Below are 24638 nucleotides of genomic sequence, written 5' to 3'. Positions count from 1 at the left end.
CATAAATTTGACACATACGGTGCTTTGGAGACTACCTGCTGCACAAAATACTACACTATAGTTGCCAAGAAGCAACCGTTAATGGCAGAGGGCAGCTACTTTGGGGTCCACCAATGCTGTAGGAGGCAGGACTTTATAAAAGGGGGTGGGCTGGAATTTTAAGTTTGATTTTTCCTCTGCTATGTTTAAAGGGGAAGTTACTTTTAAAGAAGCAAGCCTATCAGAAGTTTCTAGGAATCACAGAGACTGTTTCAGGAACAGGTATACCCCATGAGCTGCAGACTGCATACCCCTGGAGAAATCAAACCATAACATTAACATGTATTTATATACAATGTTAATACTACAGTTAATGAAAAGTGGTAAAAAGTGAATTTATTATGAAAGGTAGGTTTAAGGTAGTTCTGTGAGAAGCAGCAGACCAAAGGCCTGAACTCTAGCCAACTTTGCAGCCAATCTTCTGAAATGCACTGCCACACTCAAGATAAATAAGACAAGGAAGCAGGTTTCCAACTGCATGTATTATGTATAACTCCTCTTTGGAAAGTTGGCATTACTTAAAAATTGAACTGACGTGTTACATCTTTCCTTTTTTCTTTTGGTTTGTGTTCATGCAGCATATAAATATACTTTGTATATTTATAAATATGCAAATAAAACCATCCTGCATCTAAACAATGCTTAAGAAAAAACTCAAGAACACAAATCCGAAATCAGTATTTCTGCCGCCATTGTACAAGGGGAAAAAAGCGTGAAATTGCAGCCTTCCATCAACGTGGTATTGTAGGGGCTACAGTTTGCAGAATCTTCTGCCTTCTGCTCTGCTGAATGGGAGTTCTAGGGTTTTGTAATCCAAACACATGTCTGCAGGGCATCAGCTCAGGGGAGGATGATCAAATGTGCATTATTCATTTCCCCTATGGCCTACACTTTTGATATTCCTTGACAATTTGTTTATGAACTACTTCATCCAGAATGAGCCACATTTGATATTTTGAGTTTCGTTTCTTCATGAACTTGCACATTGCTTGTCAAAAGGGCACAATTTCGTATCCCATCTTGCCTCGCATTTCCTGTTATGAATGCAGTTGCAAAGGAGATGCTCACAAGCTGCAAGCTGTCAGTTCCTGCATGATGTCAAAGGAGGATGGTTAGTCGCTGCAATGGCTTTCCTTATGAACGTACCTCCAGATGCTCTAAAATATACGGAGGATTTGTCATGCCGAGCCTCAGCATTGCTCCCTCAGGGATCACTTCAACCAGCTTCCACAAGAGAGTCGGGAGATCTGTGCCAATGTCTCTGCCATAAGCCCCTGTATCTTCGCTGGTCAGCCATATCTCGCATACTCCTTCTGTCAACAAGAGGCAGACAGAGAGATAATTAACAAACCTGCTTTGGAGCTTGTTATTTTATTATCCAGCTGCTCACCCTTTTTTGAAATGCACTATTTCATAATCCTAACTATTATGCAGCCAGGCTGGGTATTCAATTGCAATGAAAGAGACATATCCCCTGGGTAGTGGTGGGTTACTGAGTTCATTTTATGAGCACCACAGCTCTACAACAATGCTGTGAATTATTGCTTGAAAGTGATTAACATTCACAGCCAGTGACTAATGTGAGACGCCTTACTAATGCAGCTTAAACATGAGTAGGGCTGCTTTCCCATCTCCAGGAGTCTCTGGCTTATTAAGCGTTCTGAGCAGCGCTGCTTAAGCATGTAGTCTTTTGCACTGATCAAACTGCTAAAAGTGAGCTGACTAATAGTTTAGTTAACAGCCTATAAAAGTCCCAAGTACTTAGAGCTCAAACAAGCCACTTGCTGACTAATCCAATTAACATTTACAATTACAACCTGGAACCTTTATATAATATTTACACGGCTACATTAAAATTTGTCAATTGCAAAGGCTTTCAATGCCACCTATAGACAGAGTCATTTCAAGAATTTTTTTTTTCCCCCAAGCAGCTGATACTTATATTTTCAATGAAGCTGCAAGAAGCTGGAGTATTTTAGTTGTGGCTTAAAATGAATAAATTCTTGTACATGCAAGGCAATAAACATCTCTTCCAATAAATTATCACTTCCTCAAGACATTTTGTCACCAACACACATGGCTTTCTGTCTGCTGCCTCCTAATGCAATGCTATAAAAATGAGGCAAAAAAGAAGAAAAATGCAGTTAGATCATCCCCACCAAAACAAGACTAGACTTCAACCTTGCCTTACTTACCTGTACCCAATATAGACCTTTAAGATGCAAGCCTATTTTAACTGTGACTGTATACATAAAGACCGCTGTTTAGAGTTTTCAATTTGAAAATAACTATATGAAGCTCTACTTCTACTTTATTATATTGTAGCAAGAGACCTGTGCCCAAGACATTTTAAGGAAGGTACCGATATACTGGAGTGAGTTCTGGAAATCCTGCTATAGGAGGAATAGTAGGCCATGTTTATTTTGGAGGAGATGAAGGGGAGATGAAATAACAGCCTTCTGTGTGAATGGCAGCCACACAGAAGATGGAACAGATTTCCTCCCCTCTTTTCCAATGAGCAGGATTGGAAAGAATGTGTGGAAATTGCTGGGACTGAACTACATGATCTCTGAAGTCCCTTCCAATCATTATCGTTTTAATATTCATTCCTGGGTTGCATCTGAATATAATGAAACCCTGCCTTGTCATTTTAAATATTTAACCAATACTAAACAAGCTCCCAATTTTTATGTAATAGCAAATTATGGTTCAAAGCAAACCAGAAATAATCTGCTGAAACATAAAGCAGCACTTCAGAAGCCTATCGTTCCTGGCTTTATAAATCCAGAAAAGATCATTTGAATCTGGCCATGATGAAAACAATGTACTTATCTCCATCTGAATCAATAATAGTGCCAGATACATTTTATGGGATGGCAGGACAATTAAATAAACAGGATACAAAAATATTTGGGAAATCATGTAAGTAGGACATTATCCACTGTTTTCCCATTACAAATATTCATGGAAACACTGTGCATTTCAAATGAAAGGTTAAGATTTATAATTTTTCCAGCAAATCATTCCATATTTTTGACCTGTGAAGAGAGTTATGGTATGCTGCTTTGCTGATGCCAAATTAGTGTAAAAAAGAGTCACTCTGAATAGGGATAAAAACAATATTCACATGGAAAATAACTGCCTTGTTTGAAATCTGCATAGGTGAGAATCATTAGCCCCCTGGTGGGTTGAAAATTAAATTGCATAACAAGGAAGCAGATGTAACAGTAAATTAACAACAACAGGAATAACTGTCTTTACTGTTCTGTCATCAGGATATTAAACAGGAAATGTCTACATACAAATACAATATTACATTTTACAAAATATTCTTGTTACTCATTCCCTGTATACACATACACACACAATATTACAAACTGTTAGGCAAATTCAATAATTATTGATGTGACATTTGAATTGACAAATTATAGTTGAAATGGAGGAGGGGCACACTTTCTTACCATTTTTTATGTTTAGCCTCCAGGGGCTGCTGGTGATGTGATAATATCACAAGAGGGGGTCAAAGCCATAATTTAAAGGTATTTTTATTTAGATTAGGGAGGAAGGATTAAAACAAACTAAAATAGTGTGTTCTTATTTTGCATAAACCCTTTGAAAAATCACACTACTTTCATGTTGAAATCTGCTATTTTGATCTTAAAATGATCAAGGAGCTACTAAAAAAATTGCTCACCCATGATGTTTCAACTAGCAAAACCAAATTCGAAATCGTGGACTGAAACAGCTGTTAAATGTGCATGAACTATACTCTGGTATGACATTGGAATGATAATAAAAAATCATGGATATGTTTTTTGTGCTTCCAAACATTGGATTTATGAAGAGATAAAAAAAGTAAAGCACTTGTGTTTTCAAGTTAAACAATAGTTGGTCCTCCCTTCCCCTCCATCAAACCTGATTAGCTGAACTGATCTTCTTTAGAAACTTTCCCTCCTTTTTACAGAGATAAAGTAACACAATGCTTAACTACTGCATTACTTTTACAGTCCAAATTTCAATGGGAAGACCTATATATACAGAATACCATCAACTTTCAAAGCCAGCCTGGCTAAAATCTAGTGAACTTCTGCAATACAGATCAAATATTCCATCCCATTTCTTCCACTCCATTATGGGCTACAATTATTCTGAATCAACTGAACCTTCTGAACATTTTCAGGGGCAACCTCATACTACCAATATTATAGCATCCAGTCCCCAACTGATGGAGAAAATCTATTTATCTGGTTGCTAAGAGTCAACAACAACTTGATGGCACATAATCAATCAAATCAGTCCCCAACATATGAAATTATAACACTATAGGCATGGTACATATTAATGAATCCAGTTCTGGATTAATCCTCTGGAATAATCTGCCTTGACTTGTTTCAGCTTCACTCTGTTGGCCAATTATTGGACAATTAAATACAGAATTCACTATTGGTCCTGAATGAAACAGGGCTGGATTATGCCCAGCTGTTTGCTTGTTTATTCATGTATTTATTTATTAAGTTTCTAGGCTGCCTAACTCTGGGCTGCTTCACAAAGTTAAAAGAACAGCAATTCCATTTAAAAAAAAAAAAATCTCAGAAACATCTATATAACAACTGTTCAAGGGAACAAACCATCTTTTCACCTCCTCTTCCAGCTTAAAGGGACCTTCAAGGTAGACCAAGTCAGGAAACAGACTCCACAATGACTACTGGAACTCTCTTCATCATTGCAGTGATTAATAACAGAATCTTGAAAGACGGACGGTTTCTCTCTCACTATTCTTATACCCAACAGAATCAAGGGGAGACAATCCTGAGTTTCTTTCTTACCACCTCTTCCCTTTTAGGGTTAAGCTTGTGTTTATGTAACTGCTCTTGCATTCCCTCTTCAAGTCCACCTCTGTATTCCTCAATATTCGCCCATCATTCTTAACCCAAAGCCTGTGAGAAGAGTCAGCTTTTTAAGGAGTGCCTGAAGGCAAGCAAGATTGGAGCCAAATGGATCTCCATCAGGATGCTATTCCAAATGGCAGGTGCAGTGACACAGAAGGCTGCCTCCTGGGTCCCACTAGATGATATTGTTTAATAGACTGGACCTTAAGTAAGCCAAGCCAAATGTGTTGGAATGCACATTACAGGTGGACGATCCAGGAGATAACTGGTCTCTCAAATGTAGGGCTTTATAGGTTATATATAGCACTGAACTGCATTCAGAAACCAACTGATAATCCATGTAACTCAGACAGCAGTGTCTATATGGGTAGAGCAAGACCTGCCCATCACTGCTTGTGCAGCAGCATTCTAGACCAGATATAGCTTCCAAGAGGTCTTCAAGGGCAGTTCTATGTAGAGCACATTGTAATAGTCCACTCGTGAGGTGACCAAGGCATGAATGACAGTGAGGAGGACCTCTCAATTCAAGAATGGGTGCAACTGGTGCACAAGCTGCACCTGTGCAATGGCCTTCCTGGCCACAGCTGCCACCTATTCCTCAAACAGGAGCTGAAAGTCTAGGAAGACCCCCAGATTGTGCATCAGTCCCAAATGGGGCAGTGCAACCCTGTTTAGAAACAAAGATGGAAGTTCCCAGCACTGGGAGGACCAAGCACCATAATCACTGAGTCCTGCTAGGCTTGAGTCTGAACCTATTCTTTCCCATCCAGATCATAGCCTCCATTTCATTGGACAAGACCTTCAGAGCATTTCTTAGTCAGCTAGAGATTGAGATGTACAACTCAGTATCTTAAGCATACTGATGATACCTGACCCCAAACTGATGAATGATCTTCTCCAGTGGCTTCATGCAGATGTTAAGCGGGAGGAGAGATAGCACTGAACCATGAAGCACCCTGTAAATCAGGCAATTCAGGCTTTACTTCTCCCCTCCAACCAACACCAACTAAAAAACAGCTACGGAGAAATGAGGAGAATCACTGTAACATCTTGCCCCCTCTCCCCATAGCTAGTCCAGAAGGATATCATGGTTGATGATATTGAAAGCAACTGAAAGATCAAGGAAGGCCAGGATGGAAGCAGCACACCCATCCTGTCATGATCATCAACGTGCAATCAATGCTATCTCTGTACTGTGTCCACACCTGAAACCTGACCAAAAAGGGTCCAGATAATTCTTTTCCTCCAGAATCCCCTGTAACTGCAACCCAACTTCCCTAAAAAGGGAAGCTTGGAGACTGGACCAAAATTATCCAGGATGGTTGAGTCCAATGAAGGCCTGTTGAGGAGGGGGTGCACCATTGCTTGCTTCAAACCTGGCGGAATCACCCCCTTTTTCAAAGAGGCCAGCATCACTGCATGGACTCAACTGCATGCCACTTCCTTAGTGGCCTTCATATTCCAGATGGGACAAGGATTTAGCATTTTCTACCCCACAACACCCACCCTATGAGATTGACTGGCCTGAGAGAAAGCAGCTGGCCCAAAGTTACTTTATGAGTTTCCACAGCTGAGGAGAAACTTGCACCTGGGTCTCCTAGTTCTGTCCAGTCCAACAACATAACAACTCCACTGTATAATTTACAAAGAAAGAAACAAAATGTATTTATAACATGCCCTCCCCCCAATTGGGTGTGGACCAACCACAATAAAATATTAAAAATAAGAATTAAATAGAATTAAAATTACACAGAAGGAATAAAATCAATATATGCCATATATATTAAAAACACACACACACTCACTCACTTATATAAATAGTCTCAAAAAATAACGCTGCACTAAAAAAACAACAACCCTCAAATCCTAAACTTAACTACCTAACTACCATCTAACCTTAATAAGGTTTAAAGCGAGACAGCCCTTCTGCCATTCTCAACATCTGCTCACTATCACTTCCACCAATCCATTGGTTTTACTGAATAATTTTTCAAATCCATCTTCATTGCACCCAAGGATTTGTGGAGCTACAGATCAATGGATGCTGAAGCTGTGTGCTTTGGAGAACACCACAAACTCTTTTGCAACCATGCGCTCAATGGAGGAGAGCAGGGGGGTAGCAGCAGCAACAGGAAAAGTCCAGCCCTCCAAGGAACCATGCAGGATTTGTTGGTTGGGGAATTCTGGGAGTTGAAGTCCACCCATCTGAAAGCTGCCAAGGTTGAGAAACCCTGCTCTAAAGTATATTCCTACTAGCCCAGATATAGGTGTAATTAGATACTGATGAGACTACTAAATTTAAACACAAAACAGTAAACTAAATTCTCTATCAAAGCCCAAGAGAAACTGTGAAACTGCAACTGGAGTAGCTAAAAAACTGCAAATTCCCTTCCCCCTCACACACATTTTCTCCCTGTGACTTCTTTCTTAAAGCTTTACTGAGGCATCTGAAAATGGGAACAGGATGTCTTCTATTGCAATGAGTGAGATTTGCTGTAGGAAGTCATACTGGAAGAAACCTTGCTCTGACCTTCACCCTTGCCCCCATATTCTTATCAATAATTGCCTGACCATTTTGCTATTCCTTTTTTCAGCAGTGAATTCTTTTGGCAGTTTGCCATATTCTCTAGAAAAGAGAAGGCTCTCTCCCATGTACCTTTTTAAAAGACCATCTGCCAAGGATAAATCTGATTTTTAAAGCATTTGTCAAAAATTGCCCGCAGTCTCAAGAATAATTAATCTGAAGTTGCCATTTCTGCTCATGCCTTCAGAATTCATTAGTGACATAACATTCGCCTTCAAAAAAATAACTCAGATATGGGTAGCAAGCCTAAATCCAACTTATTGAAGCTCATTGTTAAGGTTAATCTTGCTCTGACTAAATTTTGTGAGTTTTGATTAACTGCATATCCTTAAGCTAAAACATAATAATTAGAGATAAATCCTATTTATGGATTAAGCAAAATAGTGTGACAACTTCAGAAATGGCACTTGAAACCTGTATTTTCCAAAAAGCAGAAGTCTGTTGTAAAGACCCAACTGATCATGAGAGAGAAGGAAAAAAACTCATGGAAAGAAGGGAAAGATGGAAAAGGGGGAACACTTTCATCTGTTAATGTCTTCTACTTCTTTATACAATGATTGCTCTATTATGTTTTTCAAGGAAACTTTTTAAAAATAGAGCCAAAATCTCAAGATGCCAAAAAAAAAAAAAAAAAATTAACACACCTCTCTATGGTTGTGCAAACAAGGACAAGTGGCAACTGAAATGCCCCTATATTCTCTTTTCTCTTTAAAGGGCCACACTCTTTAAAATTGATCAGGCCAGGATAGCCAGAAAACAGGGTGGCTTCCAGAAGAAAAAGGCTGAGATCTGAGAAGGCAGAAGAAGGCCAACAGGGTGAGTTTTGGCAATGACAGAAGTGGACCAAAGTTGACAGCAAGGCACAGTGGTTGCAAGGAAGTACCCAGAGGGATGTTGGCCAAGCAACTGAGAGAGACCCAGGTGCTGGTACCTCCAGGTGGCCTAAATCTCTAGTAAGTAAAAGTCAATATGCTGCCAAAGAAAGGCCTAAGACACTAGCCATTGCTTAAGGAGAAATGTTAGACTTCAGGAAACGTTAGACCAGGACTAGAGAGGCAATAAGAATGACCTAGGCCTACAACAGCTTCAGTCATCCTTTCAGCACCCAGTCTACACCAGATCTAGTATTCTCAGCATGGCATGCAAGTGTCTATGGGGCACGGTAGGATGGAAAGCCTAGTTACTGGCTTGAAGTTCCAAGGGGCAGATTAGGGAAAATCGAAGCAAAGTCTAACCTACCTTTTACGAGGAGAAAAAAGGGGACAGAAAACAGAATGATATAGAAATCTAAGACTACAGAACACAGAACAGTAAATTGTAGATAAGCAATATAAAATAAGTAATAGATAAACTAGGAATTAGTGAAATAGAATTTTTCTAAGTATAAGAAATTAGAAATTAAATTCTTGTTTTGTAAAGAAACTACAATTAAAATAACTTTTCTAATAAAAATCCCATTTATACAGGAACTATCACTCTCCCTATCTCTGGTGCCATCTTGCAGTCGAATCTACAATTAGTTTGTTCTGAAACCATAGTATGAGGCAAACAGGAAACAGAATATTACAGCCTTCTTGTTTTGATTGTTTATTCTATGAAGGAAGAGGTAAGGGGACTGTGTGCATGGGAAACAAAACTAATTAGTTATAATCTCAATTAAACTGAGATTTAACTAACGAAACATGAGAAATGAGTTAGTTCTAAGATAATTCATTGAAATTGGATCTCACTGAAATCAATGTGAAAAATCAGCTGAACTGATTTCACTGCAAGCCTGAATCACTCTGTAACAACTGATGCCATGTAACAAAACCCCGCACAAATTACTTGACTTAAAAATCAAACCAATCCCATTTCATCTTAGGCAGACTAGTTGACTAAAAAGTATTCAAGGTGGAAAATCGTTTCCCGAATTAAAAGGCTAGCTGTAAAGGGAAGGGGATTTTAAATACAGATACTCTCCTTTTAAAGAGGTGTGCTATATATTTTTCACTTCAGCAGTAAATAGGTCTGTGCAATCATTAAATGCTAAATGGAGCATAACTATTTTTCCTATCCGAATGCAAACCATTGTATTTGCTTATAAAAGAGGTCATTCTACCCCTATAGGGAGTTTCTGCTTTTGTGGCCTGGCAGAGTCTGAACTAAGAGCCCTTTCTCACAGTAGGTAGCAAGGGAGGGAGAAACTATAATGGCTCACTTGATCATTGCAAACAGTACAATAGCTACACTTTACTAACAAAAACAGACTCTAAAGGAAACAAGACAGACAGAAAAGTCTCTACTGTTATTTTAACCAGTACTTCTAGATTATTATGTGTGTACTACAGGAAAAAAAATCAGTGATATCATTTGTCACGATGATAGTTTGGATTACTTGGCCACTCTAAAGGTATAGGGAAGACTGATCAGAAAATACAGCATTTCCAATGAGCCAAAAAGCATTTCCCATTAGTGACCCACTTATGAAGGGCATATCACATGTGTGCAAAAACAGACAGACAGAATATCCATCCATCTATTTTCCAACTGGTAGAAGAATATGACTAAAGTCCACCGAGTACACAGCATATAAATTCTCACTTACAAATATGAGACAGAAGGATATAGTTGATGGAGAGCCAGTGTGGTGTATTGGTTATAGTGCTGGACTTAGAGTGGGGAGAACCATGTACTAGTACTCCCTTAGGCACAGAAGCCATCTGGGTGACCTTGGGCAAACCACTCTCTCTCTCAGCTCCCAAACAGCATTAGGCTCTGTGACAAGCTGGTTGAAGAACAAACCCCTCATTGGTAGCTGATAGCTTTACCATGTGAATTAGGCACAATGCAAAGCAATGGCCCCTGCAATCAAGTGGGCCAACTGCTAAGATATATTTGATGATCATCATGAAGCTGGGTGCCTTCCATATCCTGCACTTCATTGCCTTGCTTAGGACTCTAGGAGCTGGTTTAAGGGACTGAAACTGATCAGGGATTATAGAGGTCAAGGACAGTATCACATAAAAGAAAAAAAGTGAGAAAGGACATGTTATCTGAGTTTGCCTTGTTGTGTGACATGTCATATATAGGAAAGCCATTGTTGCTTAAATTTAGTCAAGGTTCTGTTCTGGATATATACTATTAATTTTGCCATTACTGCATATCCCCCAAGTTTGGTTTCCCAGTTTGATATTGCTGGCAAAGCGTCTCTTTTCCAATGCTGGGTCAAATTTGTCCTTGTGGCCATCAGCATATATGTTAATAAATTGTGATATATTTAACTTACATGTTCTGGAAAGATTCCTAGTAGAAAAAACCTTGAGGTTTCATTTCATGCTTTCTTTTATTTATTTTTTACGTAATGCTATGTATTTCTTTTCAGAACTTTTGAATTTTTTTACATGACAACCACATGTAACATATGATAAAGGGCAGTAAATTACAATCTCATCCACTGTGCTGGTGACCAGCCTGCTACCAGGTTTAAAAGGAAGACCAATTAACTCCTTACAGTACAGGTTGTCCTCGGTTAAAGATCATTTGTTCAGTGACCGTTTGAAGTTACAATGGCGCTGAATGAGGAGACTTATGGCTGGTCCTCAAAGCTGTGGCTGTCACAGTGTCCCCACGGTCACGTGATCATGATTTGAGCACTTGGCAACTGGCTCGCAATTACAATGGTTGCAGCATCCTGTGGTCATGTGATAACTATTTGCGACCTTCACTGCTGGCTTCGACAAGCAAAGTCAATGGGGAAGCCAGCAAGACGTCACAAATGGGGATCATGTGATGTCACACCTAACAACTTCAACTGGAAATGTCAGAATTGCTGTCATACGTTTGTGTAGTCACATGATGCTGTGCTTTACAACTGCTTCGCTTAGCAACAGAGCCCCCAGTTTCAATTACTGTCGTTAACCCAGACTACCTGTATGCTTTGAAGGTTGACTTGATCCTACATAGCTGAAGGACACTACTCTTTGATCTCAGTCAAGGAGATCAAGGACCCTGCTTCCAAGGAAAATGTAAAGGCAAAGATAAAACCATCCTATATCCAGAGATTCTTCTTAGAAGGAGCAGTTACAAGAAACTTGCTTTGCCCTTCCCTTTGTAACTAAGATCTAGTATCTGATTTCTCCCTCTCTCTCACACGCACTCACCCCTTTCCTTATGTATTGTGTCATCTTTGTACACTCTTCTGGGATTTTTTTTTGTCTGAAAAGTGTGGAAAACAAATGAAAAAAATAAATAGTAAAGGAACAGTAGGTTAACATTCATGGTTGAAATATGAAAACAGTCATGGACTGCTGTAGCTAAAATATACAAGATAATTATAGCAAAATATAAGGCACAAAGGACCTTATTTTGAAGAATTATAGGAAATGTTAATGTGATCTACACACATGGCAGGATGTGGTGATGATTTTAAACTATTTATACTAAATTAATGTTGGCAGCACTTTGCATAACTTGTTTCTAAAAAAACAGACGTGTTTCCACATTTTTGTAATGCCAAAGCATCATTAGACACACATATTATATGAATATGGAATACTTTGTAAATGAAAAAAGAAAGTTATTTGCAAATATTTTATACATACACATATTTAGATATGAACTTCCAAGTGACTGTGAAAAGTGGGATGAAGGGTCAGGATTGAAGCTTGAAAGAAATTTGGTCAAGGAATACCTATTTACTCTGAATATATTGAAATCTCATGCAAAGAACATAAAACACATACCCCAACTCTTTAAGGACATATTATCTCTGTAATAACAAAATAATTTTCTTGATATATTCTTTTCAGGGAATAAGGTGGGCTAACAGTGTTAAAACAATACTGTAGGAATTTGTTCATTATGGAGTTGTATCCCGCAACCTGTGCCTTGAAACACCTGCTACTACAGTCTGTTGGGTGAATTAAATATTTGAAGGATGAGAATATTCTTGAGTCAAACTCCTCTTTGGGCACAAAACAGTGACACTAGAAAAGTAACCTTCTCTCAGTCTAATCTCTGGCACAGGGTTGTTTTAAAGGTAATGGGGGAAACTGAAAGATAGCAGGGGAAAGTGAAAGCTGACCTCAGGCTCATGAAAAAAGAGGACAGAATTGTAACGAAAAAGTAAAATAAAGACCACTGCCAAACCATCAATTACCTCCATGGTGCACGTAAGAATGTATGGATTAGGATTATAACATGCTATGGATTTTTTTCCCTTACAAGCAGCACAGGAAAAGATTAGCAGAACATTACATAGAAAAGTTGCCGTATGAATTATTTGCATCTCAGTTCTATATACATTGATTTAAATGTAAATCCCATTAAAATCATGGGATAATATCTAAATCCGTGGGGTCAAATTTTAGATTGAGAGAATGCTGGTGAAACAATAATGAAAAGATTGGTGCATTTAAATTTAATAGAAAATGACATTTGCATTTATGCTGTAAATGGTTAAAGGAAGTTGAACAGTCAAGAGGAAAGACCCCTTAGTTTACTTAGTTACCATGGCAAGCTTCCATTAGAACAGCAACAATACAACTCTTTCCTAACCTTTTATTAAAAGTAGAAGAAAAGAAAAAATGAGGTATGTTACATTTATTTTTTATCTCTTCAAACTTCTGTGGTAAGAAAGGTTCTACTTGAGGATTACTGAAGGTATTAATTACTCCGTTGGGAATGAGGAAAAATAGCATAAAAGGTCTTGAATTGTCTGCAGTCCAGCCCCATCCTGTTTGAAACAAGACATAATTAAATAAGCACAAAAGGGGGAAGAAAATGACAGCAAAATGGAAAATTCTGTGTTTGGCTTTGATCATCACATTGGCTCCCGGGAAGTGGTAGGCCTCTCACACAAAGAGAAACAGAAGGAAGAAGAAATAAAGCAGGTAAGGAAAAATAAAATCTAAAGAACAATTATTTTATTCCAAATTAAAATAGTGTTTCCCTTTTCCTCCTCCTGCTTTTGTACATGATCAAGCATAAATAATCCATGAGACTGTGATTGCTAAAGGGAATATGAATCTAGGTCTGCAGCCTCAATTACCTTGATAACTAATTGGAAATCAGATACATGGAAAAAGAAGAGTAATGGACAATATCCTAGAAGTATTTTCTGTGTGAGGCAAGCAGATTCCTAAAACTCATGGGGTAAGAGGGTTTCTAATTTTCCTTTTCAGCTGCAGCTCAACATGCTTTAGTGAATATTATTCAAGAAGGACTTCAACATATAGGAGAAAAATTCTGGACTGTAATGAACCTCTCCCTACCCTCAAAAGTTTTTCTTACAGGACTGTACAGTGATTGGCAAGGAAAGGCTTTTTAAATTCTTCTTTCCCTCCATATAGGAAAGAATAAAGTAAGTGCTGTGGGATATGACAGATTCTCCAAGGAGTTTTGAAGGGATTAGGACACAGTACTTAGTCCAGTGTTAAAGAACTTACAATGTTGAGAGGAATGTGGTCTGATTGTCCACTCCTACTGCAGATCAGGAGGTGTTTATTATTAATGTTTATCTCTATGAATATGTTATTTAAAAATCTTCCACAATCATTTGATGAATAGTACTGTAGTGAGGCGTTCAGAATAACCGAGATCCACTTCCTAATAACACAGCAAACTCCCACTGTGAGTTGAAGTACTTCCAGCTATGGCTGTAGTTAAGAACTGGATAGCACTACCTTGATGAGTGAATAAGAAAAATAGCCAAATTCTTCTATGTAATATCACCGGCTTCTTTAGATAAATATAGTTTGGCTGTTGTATGGGGTTTTTTTGGGGGGGGGGGTTCCTACATCAGTGTTTCTCAACCTCGGCAACTTTAAGATGTGTGGACTTCAACTCTCAGAATTCCCCAGCATCCACACATCTTAGAGTTGCTGAGATTGAGAAACACAGGTCTCTATGTAGATGGTCTGTATGCAGAAAGGAGAATTTGCAATGGAACCCTGGGGTGCATTCGCTGAGGCCTAAAAGCTATGGTAATGGGCTGCTTCTATGTGTTTGTTTCACTGATCTCTGAAATCCAGTAGATGTGTTTTTTTCACCAAACTCACTGATGGATTCTGATCATGGTAGCTATTTGGGATACAATACAAAAATATTTCTCAAAATCCAGAAGTGTCCTTGAGCCTAGCAAAACTGGGAACCACAATGTATCAAGGTGCCACCAAGGCCATTTTATTATTTAGCACAATGGGATGGGAATTACTTCCCTGCAATCAGAACTATTTTGGTGTAGTGGTTGAAGGTACTGGACTAAAAACCAGAAGATTGTGAGTTCTAGTCCTGCCTTAGGCACAAAGTCAGCTGTGTGATTTGGGACCTGGGAACAAGATACTGACAAGCCACTTTTGAAAATGATGTCGAGAAAATTGCATGGACTTGCAGTCACCAGGAGTTAGAGGTGACTCAATGAACCACAGTCAGATTTCTACAATACTCTGAGAAAATGTGAACTGAAAATATTGTCAGAACTAATTATAGGCACTTTTCCAGCCAAACACTGTTTTCTATTTTGTATAAAGTGGTTTTACCCTGATATTTCTGCCCCAAGCATGCTTAATTTAATGCATGCATATATAAAACAACTATTGGTGGGGATTACAGTATTGCACAATAAAAATCTGAAAGAAGCATGAAGGCAGCTATAGACTATTTCCCAAGTCTTGTGGAATGAGAGTCTGTTTCCACAAAGACAGGGGGAAAGGGGAGAAATTCCATCATTAGGGGCAATGAACATAAGGATAATTTAATTTTCAAGGGAAACTGAAATGGGTAATTTTACATTCACATTCTGCTGAGAGAGAAGAGAGAGAAGAAATAGCTACCACGTAACTTTATTACAAATATTGATTTCAAGTGAAAGTCTTAGAGCACTGAAGGTTCAACTAGATGTAGATCTGCATAATGGACTATAATGGCATCAAAAATGTGAAAGAAAAAGTAGATAGTATATATTCAAGATTGCTAAAGATTTTGGTATAAATATTTTCATATTCTGGAAGGCTTGGTGTACACATTAAACAATTCAACCATTCCTTGAGATAATATAAAACAAACTGCATGATCACTGCCAAAATGTTTTTTTCAGTCTTGGCTATATATTTCCTAATGGTCAGGGATACAAACTGAGCACTGATAGCCTTTCCTAATCTAATAATGAGTTGGAATTACAACTCTTGCAATTCCAAGGGAACCATCTTTTAGTTCTAACATGGCTGGAAGTTACCAGTTTTGAGAAAGTTAATCTATACTGAAATAAAATTCTAGGATAGAGATGGCAATGAAGGCTTTCATTATCGAACTGGATGTGGTAATTGTTTACAGCTCTGATCTGCAGACTGCAGCAATTACCAAACCTAACAAATTTAACCAATTATGATTATTTGTTAAATTATAATTCCTTTACTTGAGTACATAAAAACAATGGGAAGTCAAATGATTTGAACTTCTTTTTTATATATATTTACTCAGAAGTTATGTCTCACTGAATTCATATCACTCCTACCCATGTCACTGCTCCCAGGTCACCAAAAATTGGAGTTAGTTTAGCACCATCTGTGTATGGAGGTGAGGCCCCCCACTAGCTGTTCAGATATTTCCATATCACATTAATTTTAAGCATGGCATCTAACAACCCATCTCAATTTTGCATCTGTGGGTTATTCAGTTCTAAGCACTTTCCCTATTTTATTGATGATCATGAAGCATATCTATGAAATTCAGTGAAATGTACTCTTAAAAGAAGAATGGAAGTATAGATAGTGCTTTCTCTGTTCCTTGGAAAACTGAAGACAAGATGCCCAATGTGAAAAGAGAAGTGTTGTGTAGATACTCTGGCAATGCAAGGATTCTTGTCTAGTTTTTGTTGCTGAATAACCTTGCAACGCAACACTGACAATTGCTCCACAATGAGCCAAAGAGGCATAGAGAAGAGCTTAGAGACAGAACATTGGAGTTGTCAACAGTCAAAGAATGAAAATAAAGATATATTGTGATAGGAATTTTAGGAGAAGGGTTACATTTCACAGCCCATAAGTCCTCTATTTCACCCTTGTGAATAATATTTCAGGCTAGTGTAGGTAATGGCCTTTTCTATATGGCATAAAGCAAAAGCACACATAAAATATATTAGTGGGAATACCAGCATTCTTAAAATCAGAGGCAAGTATATGTCTATACAGAGTAGGCTCCATGTATGCTTATTATCAGACAGTGGGCGTTTAATTTAAACATGATATTTGATGCATTTAAGCTATCGTGCCCCATCTGAGGAAGACTTCTCAGTGGAGGAAGACTAATTAGGCAAGCCTACTGAGTTGTATGTGCCACATGACTCGTACTCTAGAATAAGGCTCTCTGCCCAGCACTCTGATCATGGCTTAACACAACATTACCCCTACCCCTACCCCCATTTGAATGCTGTTCCCTCTGCTTTGTATATCAGAAGGTGAAAAGGCATCAACATATTTGCTCATAAGGGATTATTGAAAAGCAGGATCCACTTGACAGTAACTGAATATTCAGCTGAATAAGGACAGGATAGCTACAGCCTCTAGCATAAAGCTTCCTGTTTTAGAATTATCACATTGCTAAAGCTTGTGAACCTGTGCCACTGCTTACCCTTATTACTCTAAACCTGGCATACCTCCCTGACATACCAACTTCTCCTCTTCTGGAAGTAAAACAAGTATGGTCAACTCTTTTCTGAGAAAACTACAGGGAGGAGAGGGAATCCTGGGAACTTTGCCTCTTGACACTACCAAGTAATGGTCTGTTCCACATTCAGAACCTCTCATCACCTTGTATCCTTCACTAATACTCTTGGTGCTTCATTATACACAATCAAATCAATCATGTTTTCTAAAATATTTTTCCATGTGTAAGCACCACTAGACTTATGCTTAAACCACCTATTTGAATCAGACCTTTTTCGAAGCTGATATTGGTTATATTGGCATCTTGAAAGAAGGGCAAATGATAAAACGTGCATTGAGATATCAGAATATAAAATCTGCCCCTTACATATTTGCATGAGATTGTCACACAAACACAAAACAGTGGAGCTCACATTATGATGTCACGAGCCACATTTCATCATCATCGTGGTAGGAGTCCTTCTTGTTCATTATCATCTCTCTGAGTAGCCCAACTACTTTTTCTATATTCTCTTGTCTTGTTCCCAGTCACCCATTCGTGTCACTCAGTATAATAATATTTCCCTTAGATTGTATTCATTCAGAAATTCAGAGTTTGCCCACACTCATCTCTAGTTCTTTCAGATAAGGTCATTCAGAAGACAGAGCTCCACATTCCAAGTCAACAGTACATTTTAAAATGGCACAGAAGTGCCTTTTTAAAGCAAATCCTATTCTACTCAGGATAATCAATTATCTTCTCAGTTGGTCAGCATATCCTAATTTATAAATAATTCATAGTTTAGGGCTACCACCTCTGGACTCCAAAATTCTGGACAACATGACATGGCAGTAAAGAGGTACTAAAAAAATCCAACTCTTTGCTTACACCTAACAGCGGTCTTGAATTCTGCAGCCTAGATGTGACAGATCTACTATAATTTGCTTTGGGAGATACAAAAGAAGATAAAGGAAGTATCTGTTAGCACAGTGTGGTTCAACTTTATCATTCAGATAAAGCCATTTTTATTTGCAATCCCCAAATGAGGTATAATTTATTAAAAACAAATTATTTATAATTGATTAAAAGCAAAACACAAATGGTTATTCAATAAAAACTCTGAAAAACAATGAAAATCCTAAATAATTTAATCTCTAAGTGGTTAATTTCTTAAGCATGTGTTTACTAATCTACTGGAGGGAAACATCATAATTGCATAAAACAGAAACGTTTTCTGTGAGACCATCCCACCCCCATTTTTTCAGTAGTAATTTGCTTTCTTGGTATTATTTCCCTTGGAAGGCAGGTATTAGGGAAATGCTAGTGCTAACCACTGAATTGCTAAGGCAGAAAAGTATTACAAAAGGGAAAGTAATTCTGGTTGTAATATTTGATAGATAATGCCTTTCCTTCTTTCCAGTTTTGCTTACTCAAATTCAAGCACTTCTAGTACATTTGCACTGATGGCTCAGTATTACAGAGTTAGATCTCAAGTTCCTAACTTCCATACATCACAAAATGAGAAATACTCATATCACCACCAATAAATAATAATAAATATCCTTCATTCACAAGCTTTGAAAAGTGACACCCACTGAAATTTGTTTCCTTCTTATTGGTGCTGGTCAGTTGGAGTAGTTTAATCATGTAATCATGCCCAAATCAATGTGATTTTCCAAAAAGAAAATATCTATATGCTTCCCTTCTCCTCACAGAAGAAAAGGTTTCTGTAAAGGAAGGGGTAGGAATTAGTCTATAAATATCCAAATGGAGGAAGTAAATTTTCTAAGTCAGGTCATAAGCATTGGAAGTTGCTACCAGAAATTGAGATGTGAATGACCAGAAGAAGGATCAGGTCACAGAACAGATGAAGAAGGGAAAGAGGAAAGGCTAGTGGGTGAGTTGGGTTGGGAAGGAGAAAAGATTCAGGATAGCTCCCCAAAGAGAGAGCAGGAACTAGGCACAATAATCTCATTAGATATTTACATAGACTGAACAGCAAGTCAATAACCATGTGGATGGTGGTAAGTCAGCAAGGTTGGCTGAAGAATACTGTCATAAGAAGTAAGATGAGGACTGAAGCGGACTTCAGTCTGAGCGCATACATCCTGATACCATTTGCAATATTCCTTTAGGAAAACCTACTTAAACTGGTGTTATGAAATAGTTTTTCATGAGATTAATTTTTACAGAAGTTAGGAACTTGAGATCTAACTCTGTAATACTGAGCCATCAGCGCAGTGCACAATACCGCTGATCCTCAAACTAAAATATTTTTTAAATTAAAAAAAAGAAAAAAATCACCTGAAACATACAAAATAGCCAGCTCTGACAAGATCATTATGTTACACACACACACAAGTGCATTTATGTGTGTGTGTGTGTGTGCACCTGTTGCCTAAAATATTGGTTGATGTCTGCTGTAGTATGACAATTTGATTATTGTTACTGTTACAGCCCTCAGGAAAGTTATTTAAGTAAATTCTTAATCTTTAATGTGAACATCCAAGAGAGCAAAAACCTATGATATATTTGTAATAAGTATATTTTATTAATAAGCATAATCAGCATATCTCACCACCTACATCAGGGTTTCTCAACCTTGGCCACTTTAAGAGGTGTGGACTTCAACTCCCAGAATTTCCCAGCCAGCATATGCTGGCTGGGGAATTCTGGGAGTTGAAGTCCACACCTCTTAAAGTGACCAAGGTTGAGAAACCCTGGTCTACAGAATACTAGAATGAGATTATGAACAGGACAATATGATAGTTTTTCAAGTTAATTATCTGAAGCAGATCCACCTAACTCAAAATTGCAAAGTCATCTTGAAGAATGCCTGCTCTTCTTGCTGTACTGATGTGGATTTTATAACATAAGCAGAGAGGCTTTGCTCTAGCTGCAATGTAAAATGAAATTCACCCAACTCGTACACTTTTAGATGAAAGAAAATAAGAACTGTATAATTATATATACTTACCTTGACAAATAGAAAGCAGTATGTGATTAGAGCATAGCAATTAGGTACAAAATGCTTCCAATGGATTTAATTACCCATCAGTCTACAAGTTTCTTAATTACTTCTGTCTCACTGCATCAGTAACACTTTCTGCCTGAGGCAGGCAGCCATTTATTTACAAAGCCTGGAGATTTTAAAAGCGAATGTATTACTTTGCCACTGAAACAATAATGTGGGCTATGGTTACATTATTTAAAAAGCATGTCCCAGTTCATGGTTTTCATGAAACCTCTGCAAAAGAAAGACAACTTTTTCTCTAGCTCTGCTCTCACTCTGATCCTGAGCAATATCCATGAATCTGTTTTTTAAAACAAGTTTGTTTTATTTTTTTAATGTATTTATATGGCTGTCCGTCTACCAAGGGCACTCTGGTGGTGGGGGGCGGATAAATATGATAAATATGTTCAGCGTAAATAAATACACTGAAGGCATGTAGAATGGTTATTTTGCAAAGAGTCCTGTTGCACCACAAAAATTACCTCATCTTTGAAGGCAAAAGCTTATCCCTAATGGAAACGGGAATAGGAAGTAGTTCTCATAATGAATATTTAAGGAGCCACAGGGATCCCAAAATGCCAGAAAAGCACACTTGAAATTGCTATTTGGTTCTTGTTCAGAGGTTAATGTGGTTTTTCAAAACCAAGATCAAGCTTGCCATAATTAATTGGTTAATTTTTTTTACAAAGAGCCGGGCTATGAAGATTTTACTGAAGGATAAATGATAGTCCTTCTCACAACTTTAAATCTGCCCAAGTAATTTGGGAGTGGCTGATTCCTTTGAATCATCTGCTCTAACTCTCTCTAGCTAAGCAGGATGGTTGGCGCATGGGAGAAAACATCAGGCTAAAGTTACCGATACCAGAGATTACTGCTACCAGTCCATTCATTTCATCCATCAACTGCATGACAGCAGAAAATGCAGCAGGACCAGTACAGGAATCATTCTTGTCCTCTCTTTCCACAGTGAGGTACTACTATAACCAGTTGGGGGCCCAAATCTTAAGCTGCTGCTCCTGACAAGATGTTATGATTCTTTTCCTCAAACCAGTTACATATTATTTCCTGCCTGATGTCAGCAGTACAATCCTGAAGGAAGCAATGTGGGTAAAATGATCAACCTTTTGTTGAAATGAATGCATATGTCATATCTCGACTACAATGAATCTACCAATGTCAGAAGATGCAGAATTGGGCAAATGTGTCTTCTTTTTTATCTTTACACTTATGCATGAGTTCATCTAAATATCTTGTGGATCTTACTATCTCAGCAATATCCTATCATTACACCCTCATTCCTTAAGAGGCCCGATATGCTTATGAACATCTTCTTTGGTACATGTCCAAATACTTTTCCTTTTCTCCTTTTTAATTTTTTAAACATTATTTTCATCAAATATGTAAAAAGAAACTGGAATAGTGAAAAGCACCAGCCTCCAGAAACATCATTATTTCCATCAATCACAAGCCAATGTAGCCAACTGTCCTACTGGTTGAGTATGATGGGCCTCTGGATATATCTACAGAGTACCACATTGAGGAAGCTGCTTTAGCAGCCAGAACCTTCTTACAATTCTTTGGCAGTAAAGCAGCCTATATATAAAAAAGTGAATCTATGTGATGGTATTTGCTTTAAATATTCAGTGTGTACTTTGCAGGAACATTATATTAAGCTTGATTTCTCATTTACATTGCCTAATTTATTCCAGTATGGTTGGGGAGACACAGACAATGAAAAAGAGGCATATGTGTGTCCCAAGTTTGAAACTGCAGCACATAATAGAATTATTATTATTATTATTTTTTGCCTTAGCAATATGCCTATGTGTGTTTTGGTTTTCTAATCTGGGATTAAATTGGCCTTTGCTGTGAAACTATTGCTTCCTTGGACTAGGAGTTGTGCTATCCTAAAATGTACCTGGTTTCAGAAAAGAGTTATTTGCCTCCATATCAAAGAGAAATTCACACATGTCCAAAGCCTAAGGTTCCTCTACTATGCCCCCCTCTAATAGGCAGCTATCAAAACCATGATTTTCCATTTAGCTGCCACTAGTTAAAAATCAATGAGTAAAGTAATTTTAATATAAAAACTCGTCTCAGGTCAACTAAATTATTAAAATAAGCAATGCAGCTGGAAAAAAATAGTTCACCTGTCTCCCTTGCATTTCCAAATGATTCTGAAATGAAAGGCGCTGAAGCATGAAGATTGCAGGCAGTCATTGCTTTCTGAAATCACAGTGTGGGGAATTGGGAGTGTTCTTGCCTCCTTCGGTGCTATGAACTTTCCTTGAAAGCAGAGTACAAATTCACAGGGGTACCTTGCCTTCAATCAAGAAAATGCTCAAAATGACCCCCATCTGCCTTTTTAATGTATTCTGCCCAAAGGCTTCCATAAATATTTAATACAAGAAAGGGACTATTTAAACACAATGAATAGCTTGTGAAATTAAAGTTGGCTGATGGATTACACCAAGTAATACACTGTCAACAGTGTCAGAAAAGGCACAAGACACACACATGCACCCTGTCTTCTCTTCAGTTCAGAGAGACTTGAAAGGTACTTTAACCACAATGAAGTTAATGTTTTCATATTACAAAGAAATGGCTTGGATCCAAATTCACCTCCCTCTTGAAGGTACTTCTGCATGCCCATAACAGTGTGTGTCAACCACTGCCACCCACCAGCTGCAATCTGAGATCTGCTAACCAAGGATAACAGAGGGTTTGTCACACATCAGGAGGAATAAGTGGCTAGAAAACCTGAGCTACTGGGGATCCAAGCTAGTGAGTATTAGCACTTTCCTCCCAAAACTGGAGAAGGGTCTTTTGTTCCTTCATATCTGAGTGCATGATAAATGCTTATTTTGCATGCAAAGCATATATCAGTAAAAGAGTTGATTAAACTCTTTCCAGTATGTTACTATCTTATCATCAAAATGCCATTGTGATACTTAACTATGGTAAAATGAATAATATTTTTGGACAAACTGGAATCAACATACACTGCCCACAGTTGACAAAGAAAAATCCATATACTAGTTTTATGTTAGGGAAACAAAGAGGCACAAAGGAATGAGCCATTGATATAGAAAAGAGTGGCATTCCCCAATGCTATTTTTAAAGTTGTACAAAAATATCGTTTTCCTAAACCCCTGGAAATAGTTTCAGTGTTTAAATACTCAATATTTACATGTACAAATATATGTTTATTTCATAAACTGCACTCCAGAAATAAAAAGATATTCACAATATCAACGTACAATGTAGTCTAAGAAAATTTAGTCATTTTCTACATAAGATAAAATGATCTTTTAAGTGCAGCTGGCAGGTATGATCCTCTTTTATACACATGTTTACTGATAACAAGTAAGCACACATATTTGGACTCTTCATTTCCTTTAATTTTCCTTAAATTCTCCATTATGATTCCCAGCATTTTCAGATGGAGTGAGACATTCTTGTTATACAGTCAAAAGAAAACATGTAAGAAGAGGATATTAAGATACAAAAAGTGGAGGGAGAAGACATGTATTTGCAAAGCATAACAAAAGAGAATCATCTGCTTTGATTCACTTCATTTTTTAAACCCCACATATACACTCAAAGCTGGTTTACAGATGCACTTGATGATATAATTGAGATATTGCCAGTACTGAATGGCCAAAGAAGTTACAAGGCCTCATCCATTCAAGAAACATTAAGTGTAGCCACCAGAAACTGTCTTATGTTTTTTATGTTCTAAAAAATATCTTTGTCTTGAAGTCTATGTTGAAGCAACCTGAGACCTAGAATTTCCAGATCTTTATCAGTTGCTGAAAGACCCAATGTACAATGGGAGAAACATCCTCTTATACTTTGTTCTGATGGACAAACCTTATTGTTTCAAAATAACAGTCCTGAAATAGTTGTAGGATATAAGAAAGACCAACTAAGGTTCAGACTTAAATGGATAGATACAGACAGAAAGGCAGACAGACAGACAGGTTTTTTCCTCCTAGTGTTGTCTAAAATTCACTGCAACTTCTAGCTGTTGCAGTGCAAATATGTGTAAACATTTACAGCTACAAATCAATCAAAATCATAGGCCTAATTCAGCATTAATTGAAGCAAGCAGATACAGTGTTTTAATCTGATATGGGAGGATCATGTGTAAGTTTTGTTACTGATTAGACAACCCATGACCCATTGGGTTCACGTTTCAGAGATATTTCTTTACCTAAACAGAGAAACAGAATTACCACAGGCATAAAAGCAGTGGGAGTGGGAGCAACTTCCAACTTCCTGCCAGCTTCCCCACTGACTTTCCTTGTGGGAAGCTGGCAGGGAGCATTGGAAACCTTCCTTCCTTCCTTCCTTCCTTCCTTCCTTCCTTCCTTCCTTCCTTCCTTCCTTCCTTCCTTCCTTCCTTCCTTCCTTCCTTCCTTCCTTCCTTCCTTCCTTCCTTCCTCGTGCACCCCCACGCACCCTCCTCGGCTTGTGCTACACCTCA

The 24638-nt window shown here is 38.0% G+C and overlaps 1 protein-coding gene across 5 annotated transcripts in view; it reads right to left on the bottom strand.

The window, feature by feature from the left end:
- CDKAL1 (CDKAL1 threonylcarbamoyladenosine tRNA methylthiotransferase) overlaps window positions 1-24638 on the bottom strand; it is a 316095-nt gene that overhangs the window by 114096 nt on the left and 177361 nt on the right. For all 5 annotated transcript variants that reach the window (XR_015794055.1, XM_088130858.1, XM_088130855.1 and 2 more), the window contains exon 10: window positions 1186-1352. Coding sequence is in view for 4 of the 5 variants with exons in the window: in XM_088130858.1 (XP_087986984.1) it covers window positions 1186-1352 (167 nt within the window). In the remaining variant the exon portion in view is untranslated. The remainder of the gene's footprint in view (window positions 1-1185; window positions 1353-24638) is intronic.

Source organism: Python bivittatus, unplaced genomic scaffold, assembly GCF_059951505.1.
Source record: "Python bivittatus isolate LINGU-HERP-01145 unplaced genomic scaffold, Pbiv_v1 ctg000840_np1212, whole genome shotgun sequence".
NCBI classification, from domain to species: Eukaryota; Metazoa; Chordata; class Lepidosauria; order Squamata; family Pythonidae; genus Python; species Python bivittatus.
This window is presented reverse-complemented; position numbering and strand designations above follow the sequence as displayed.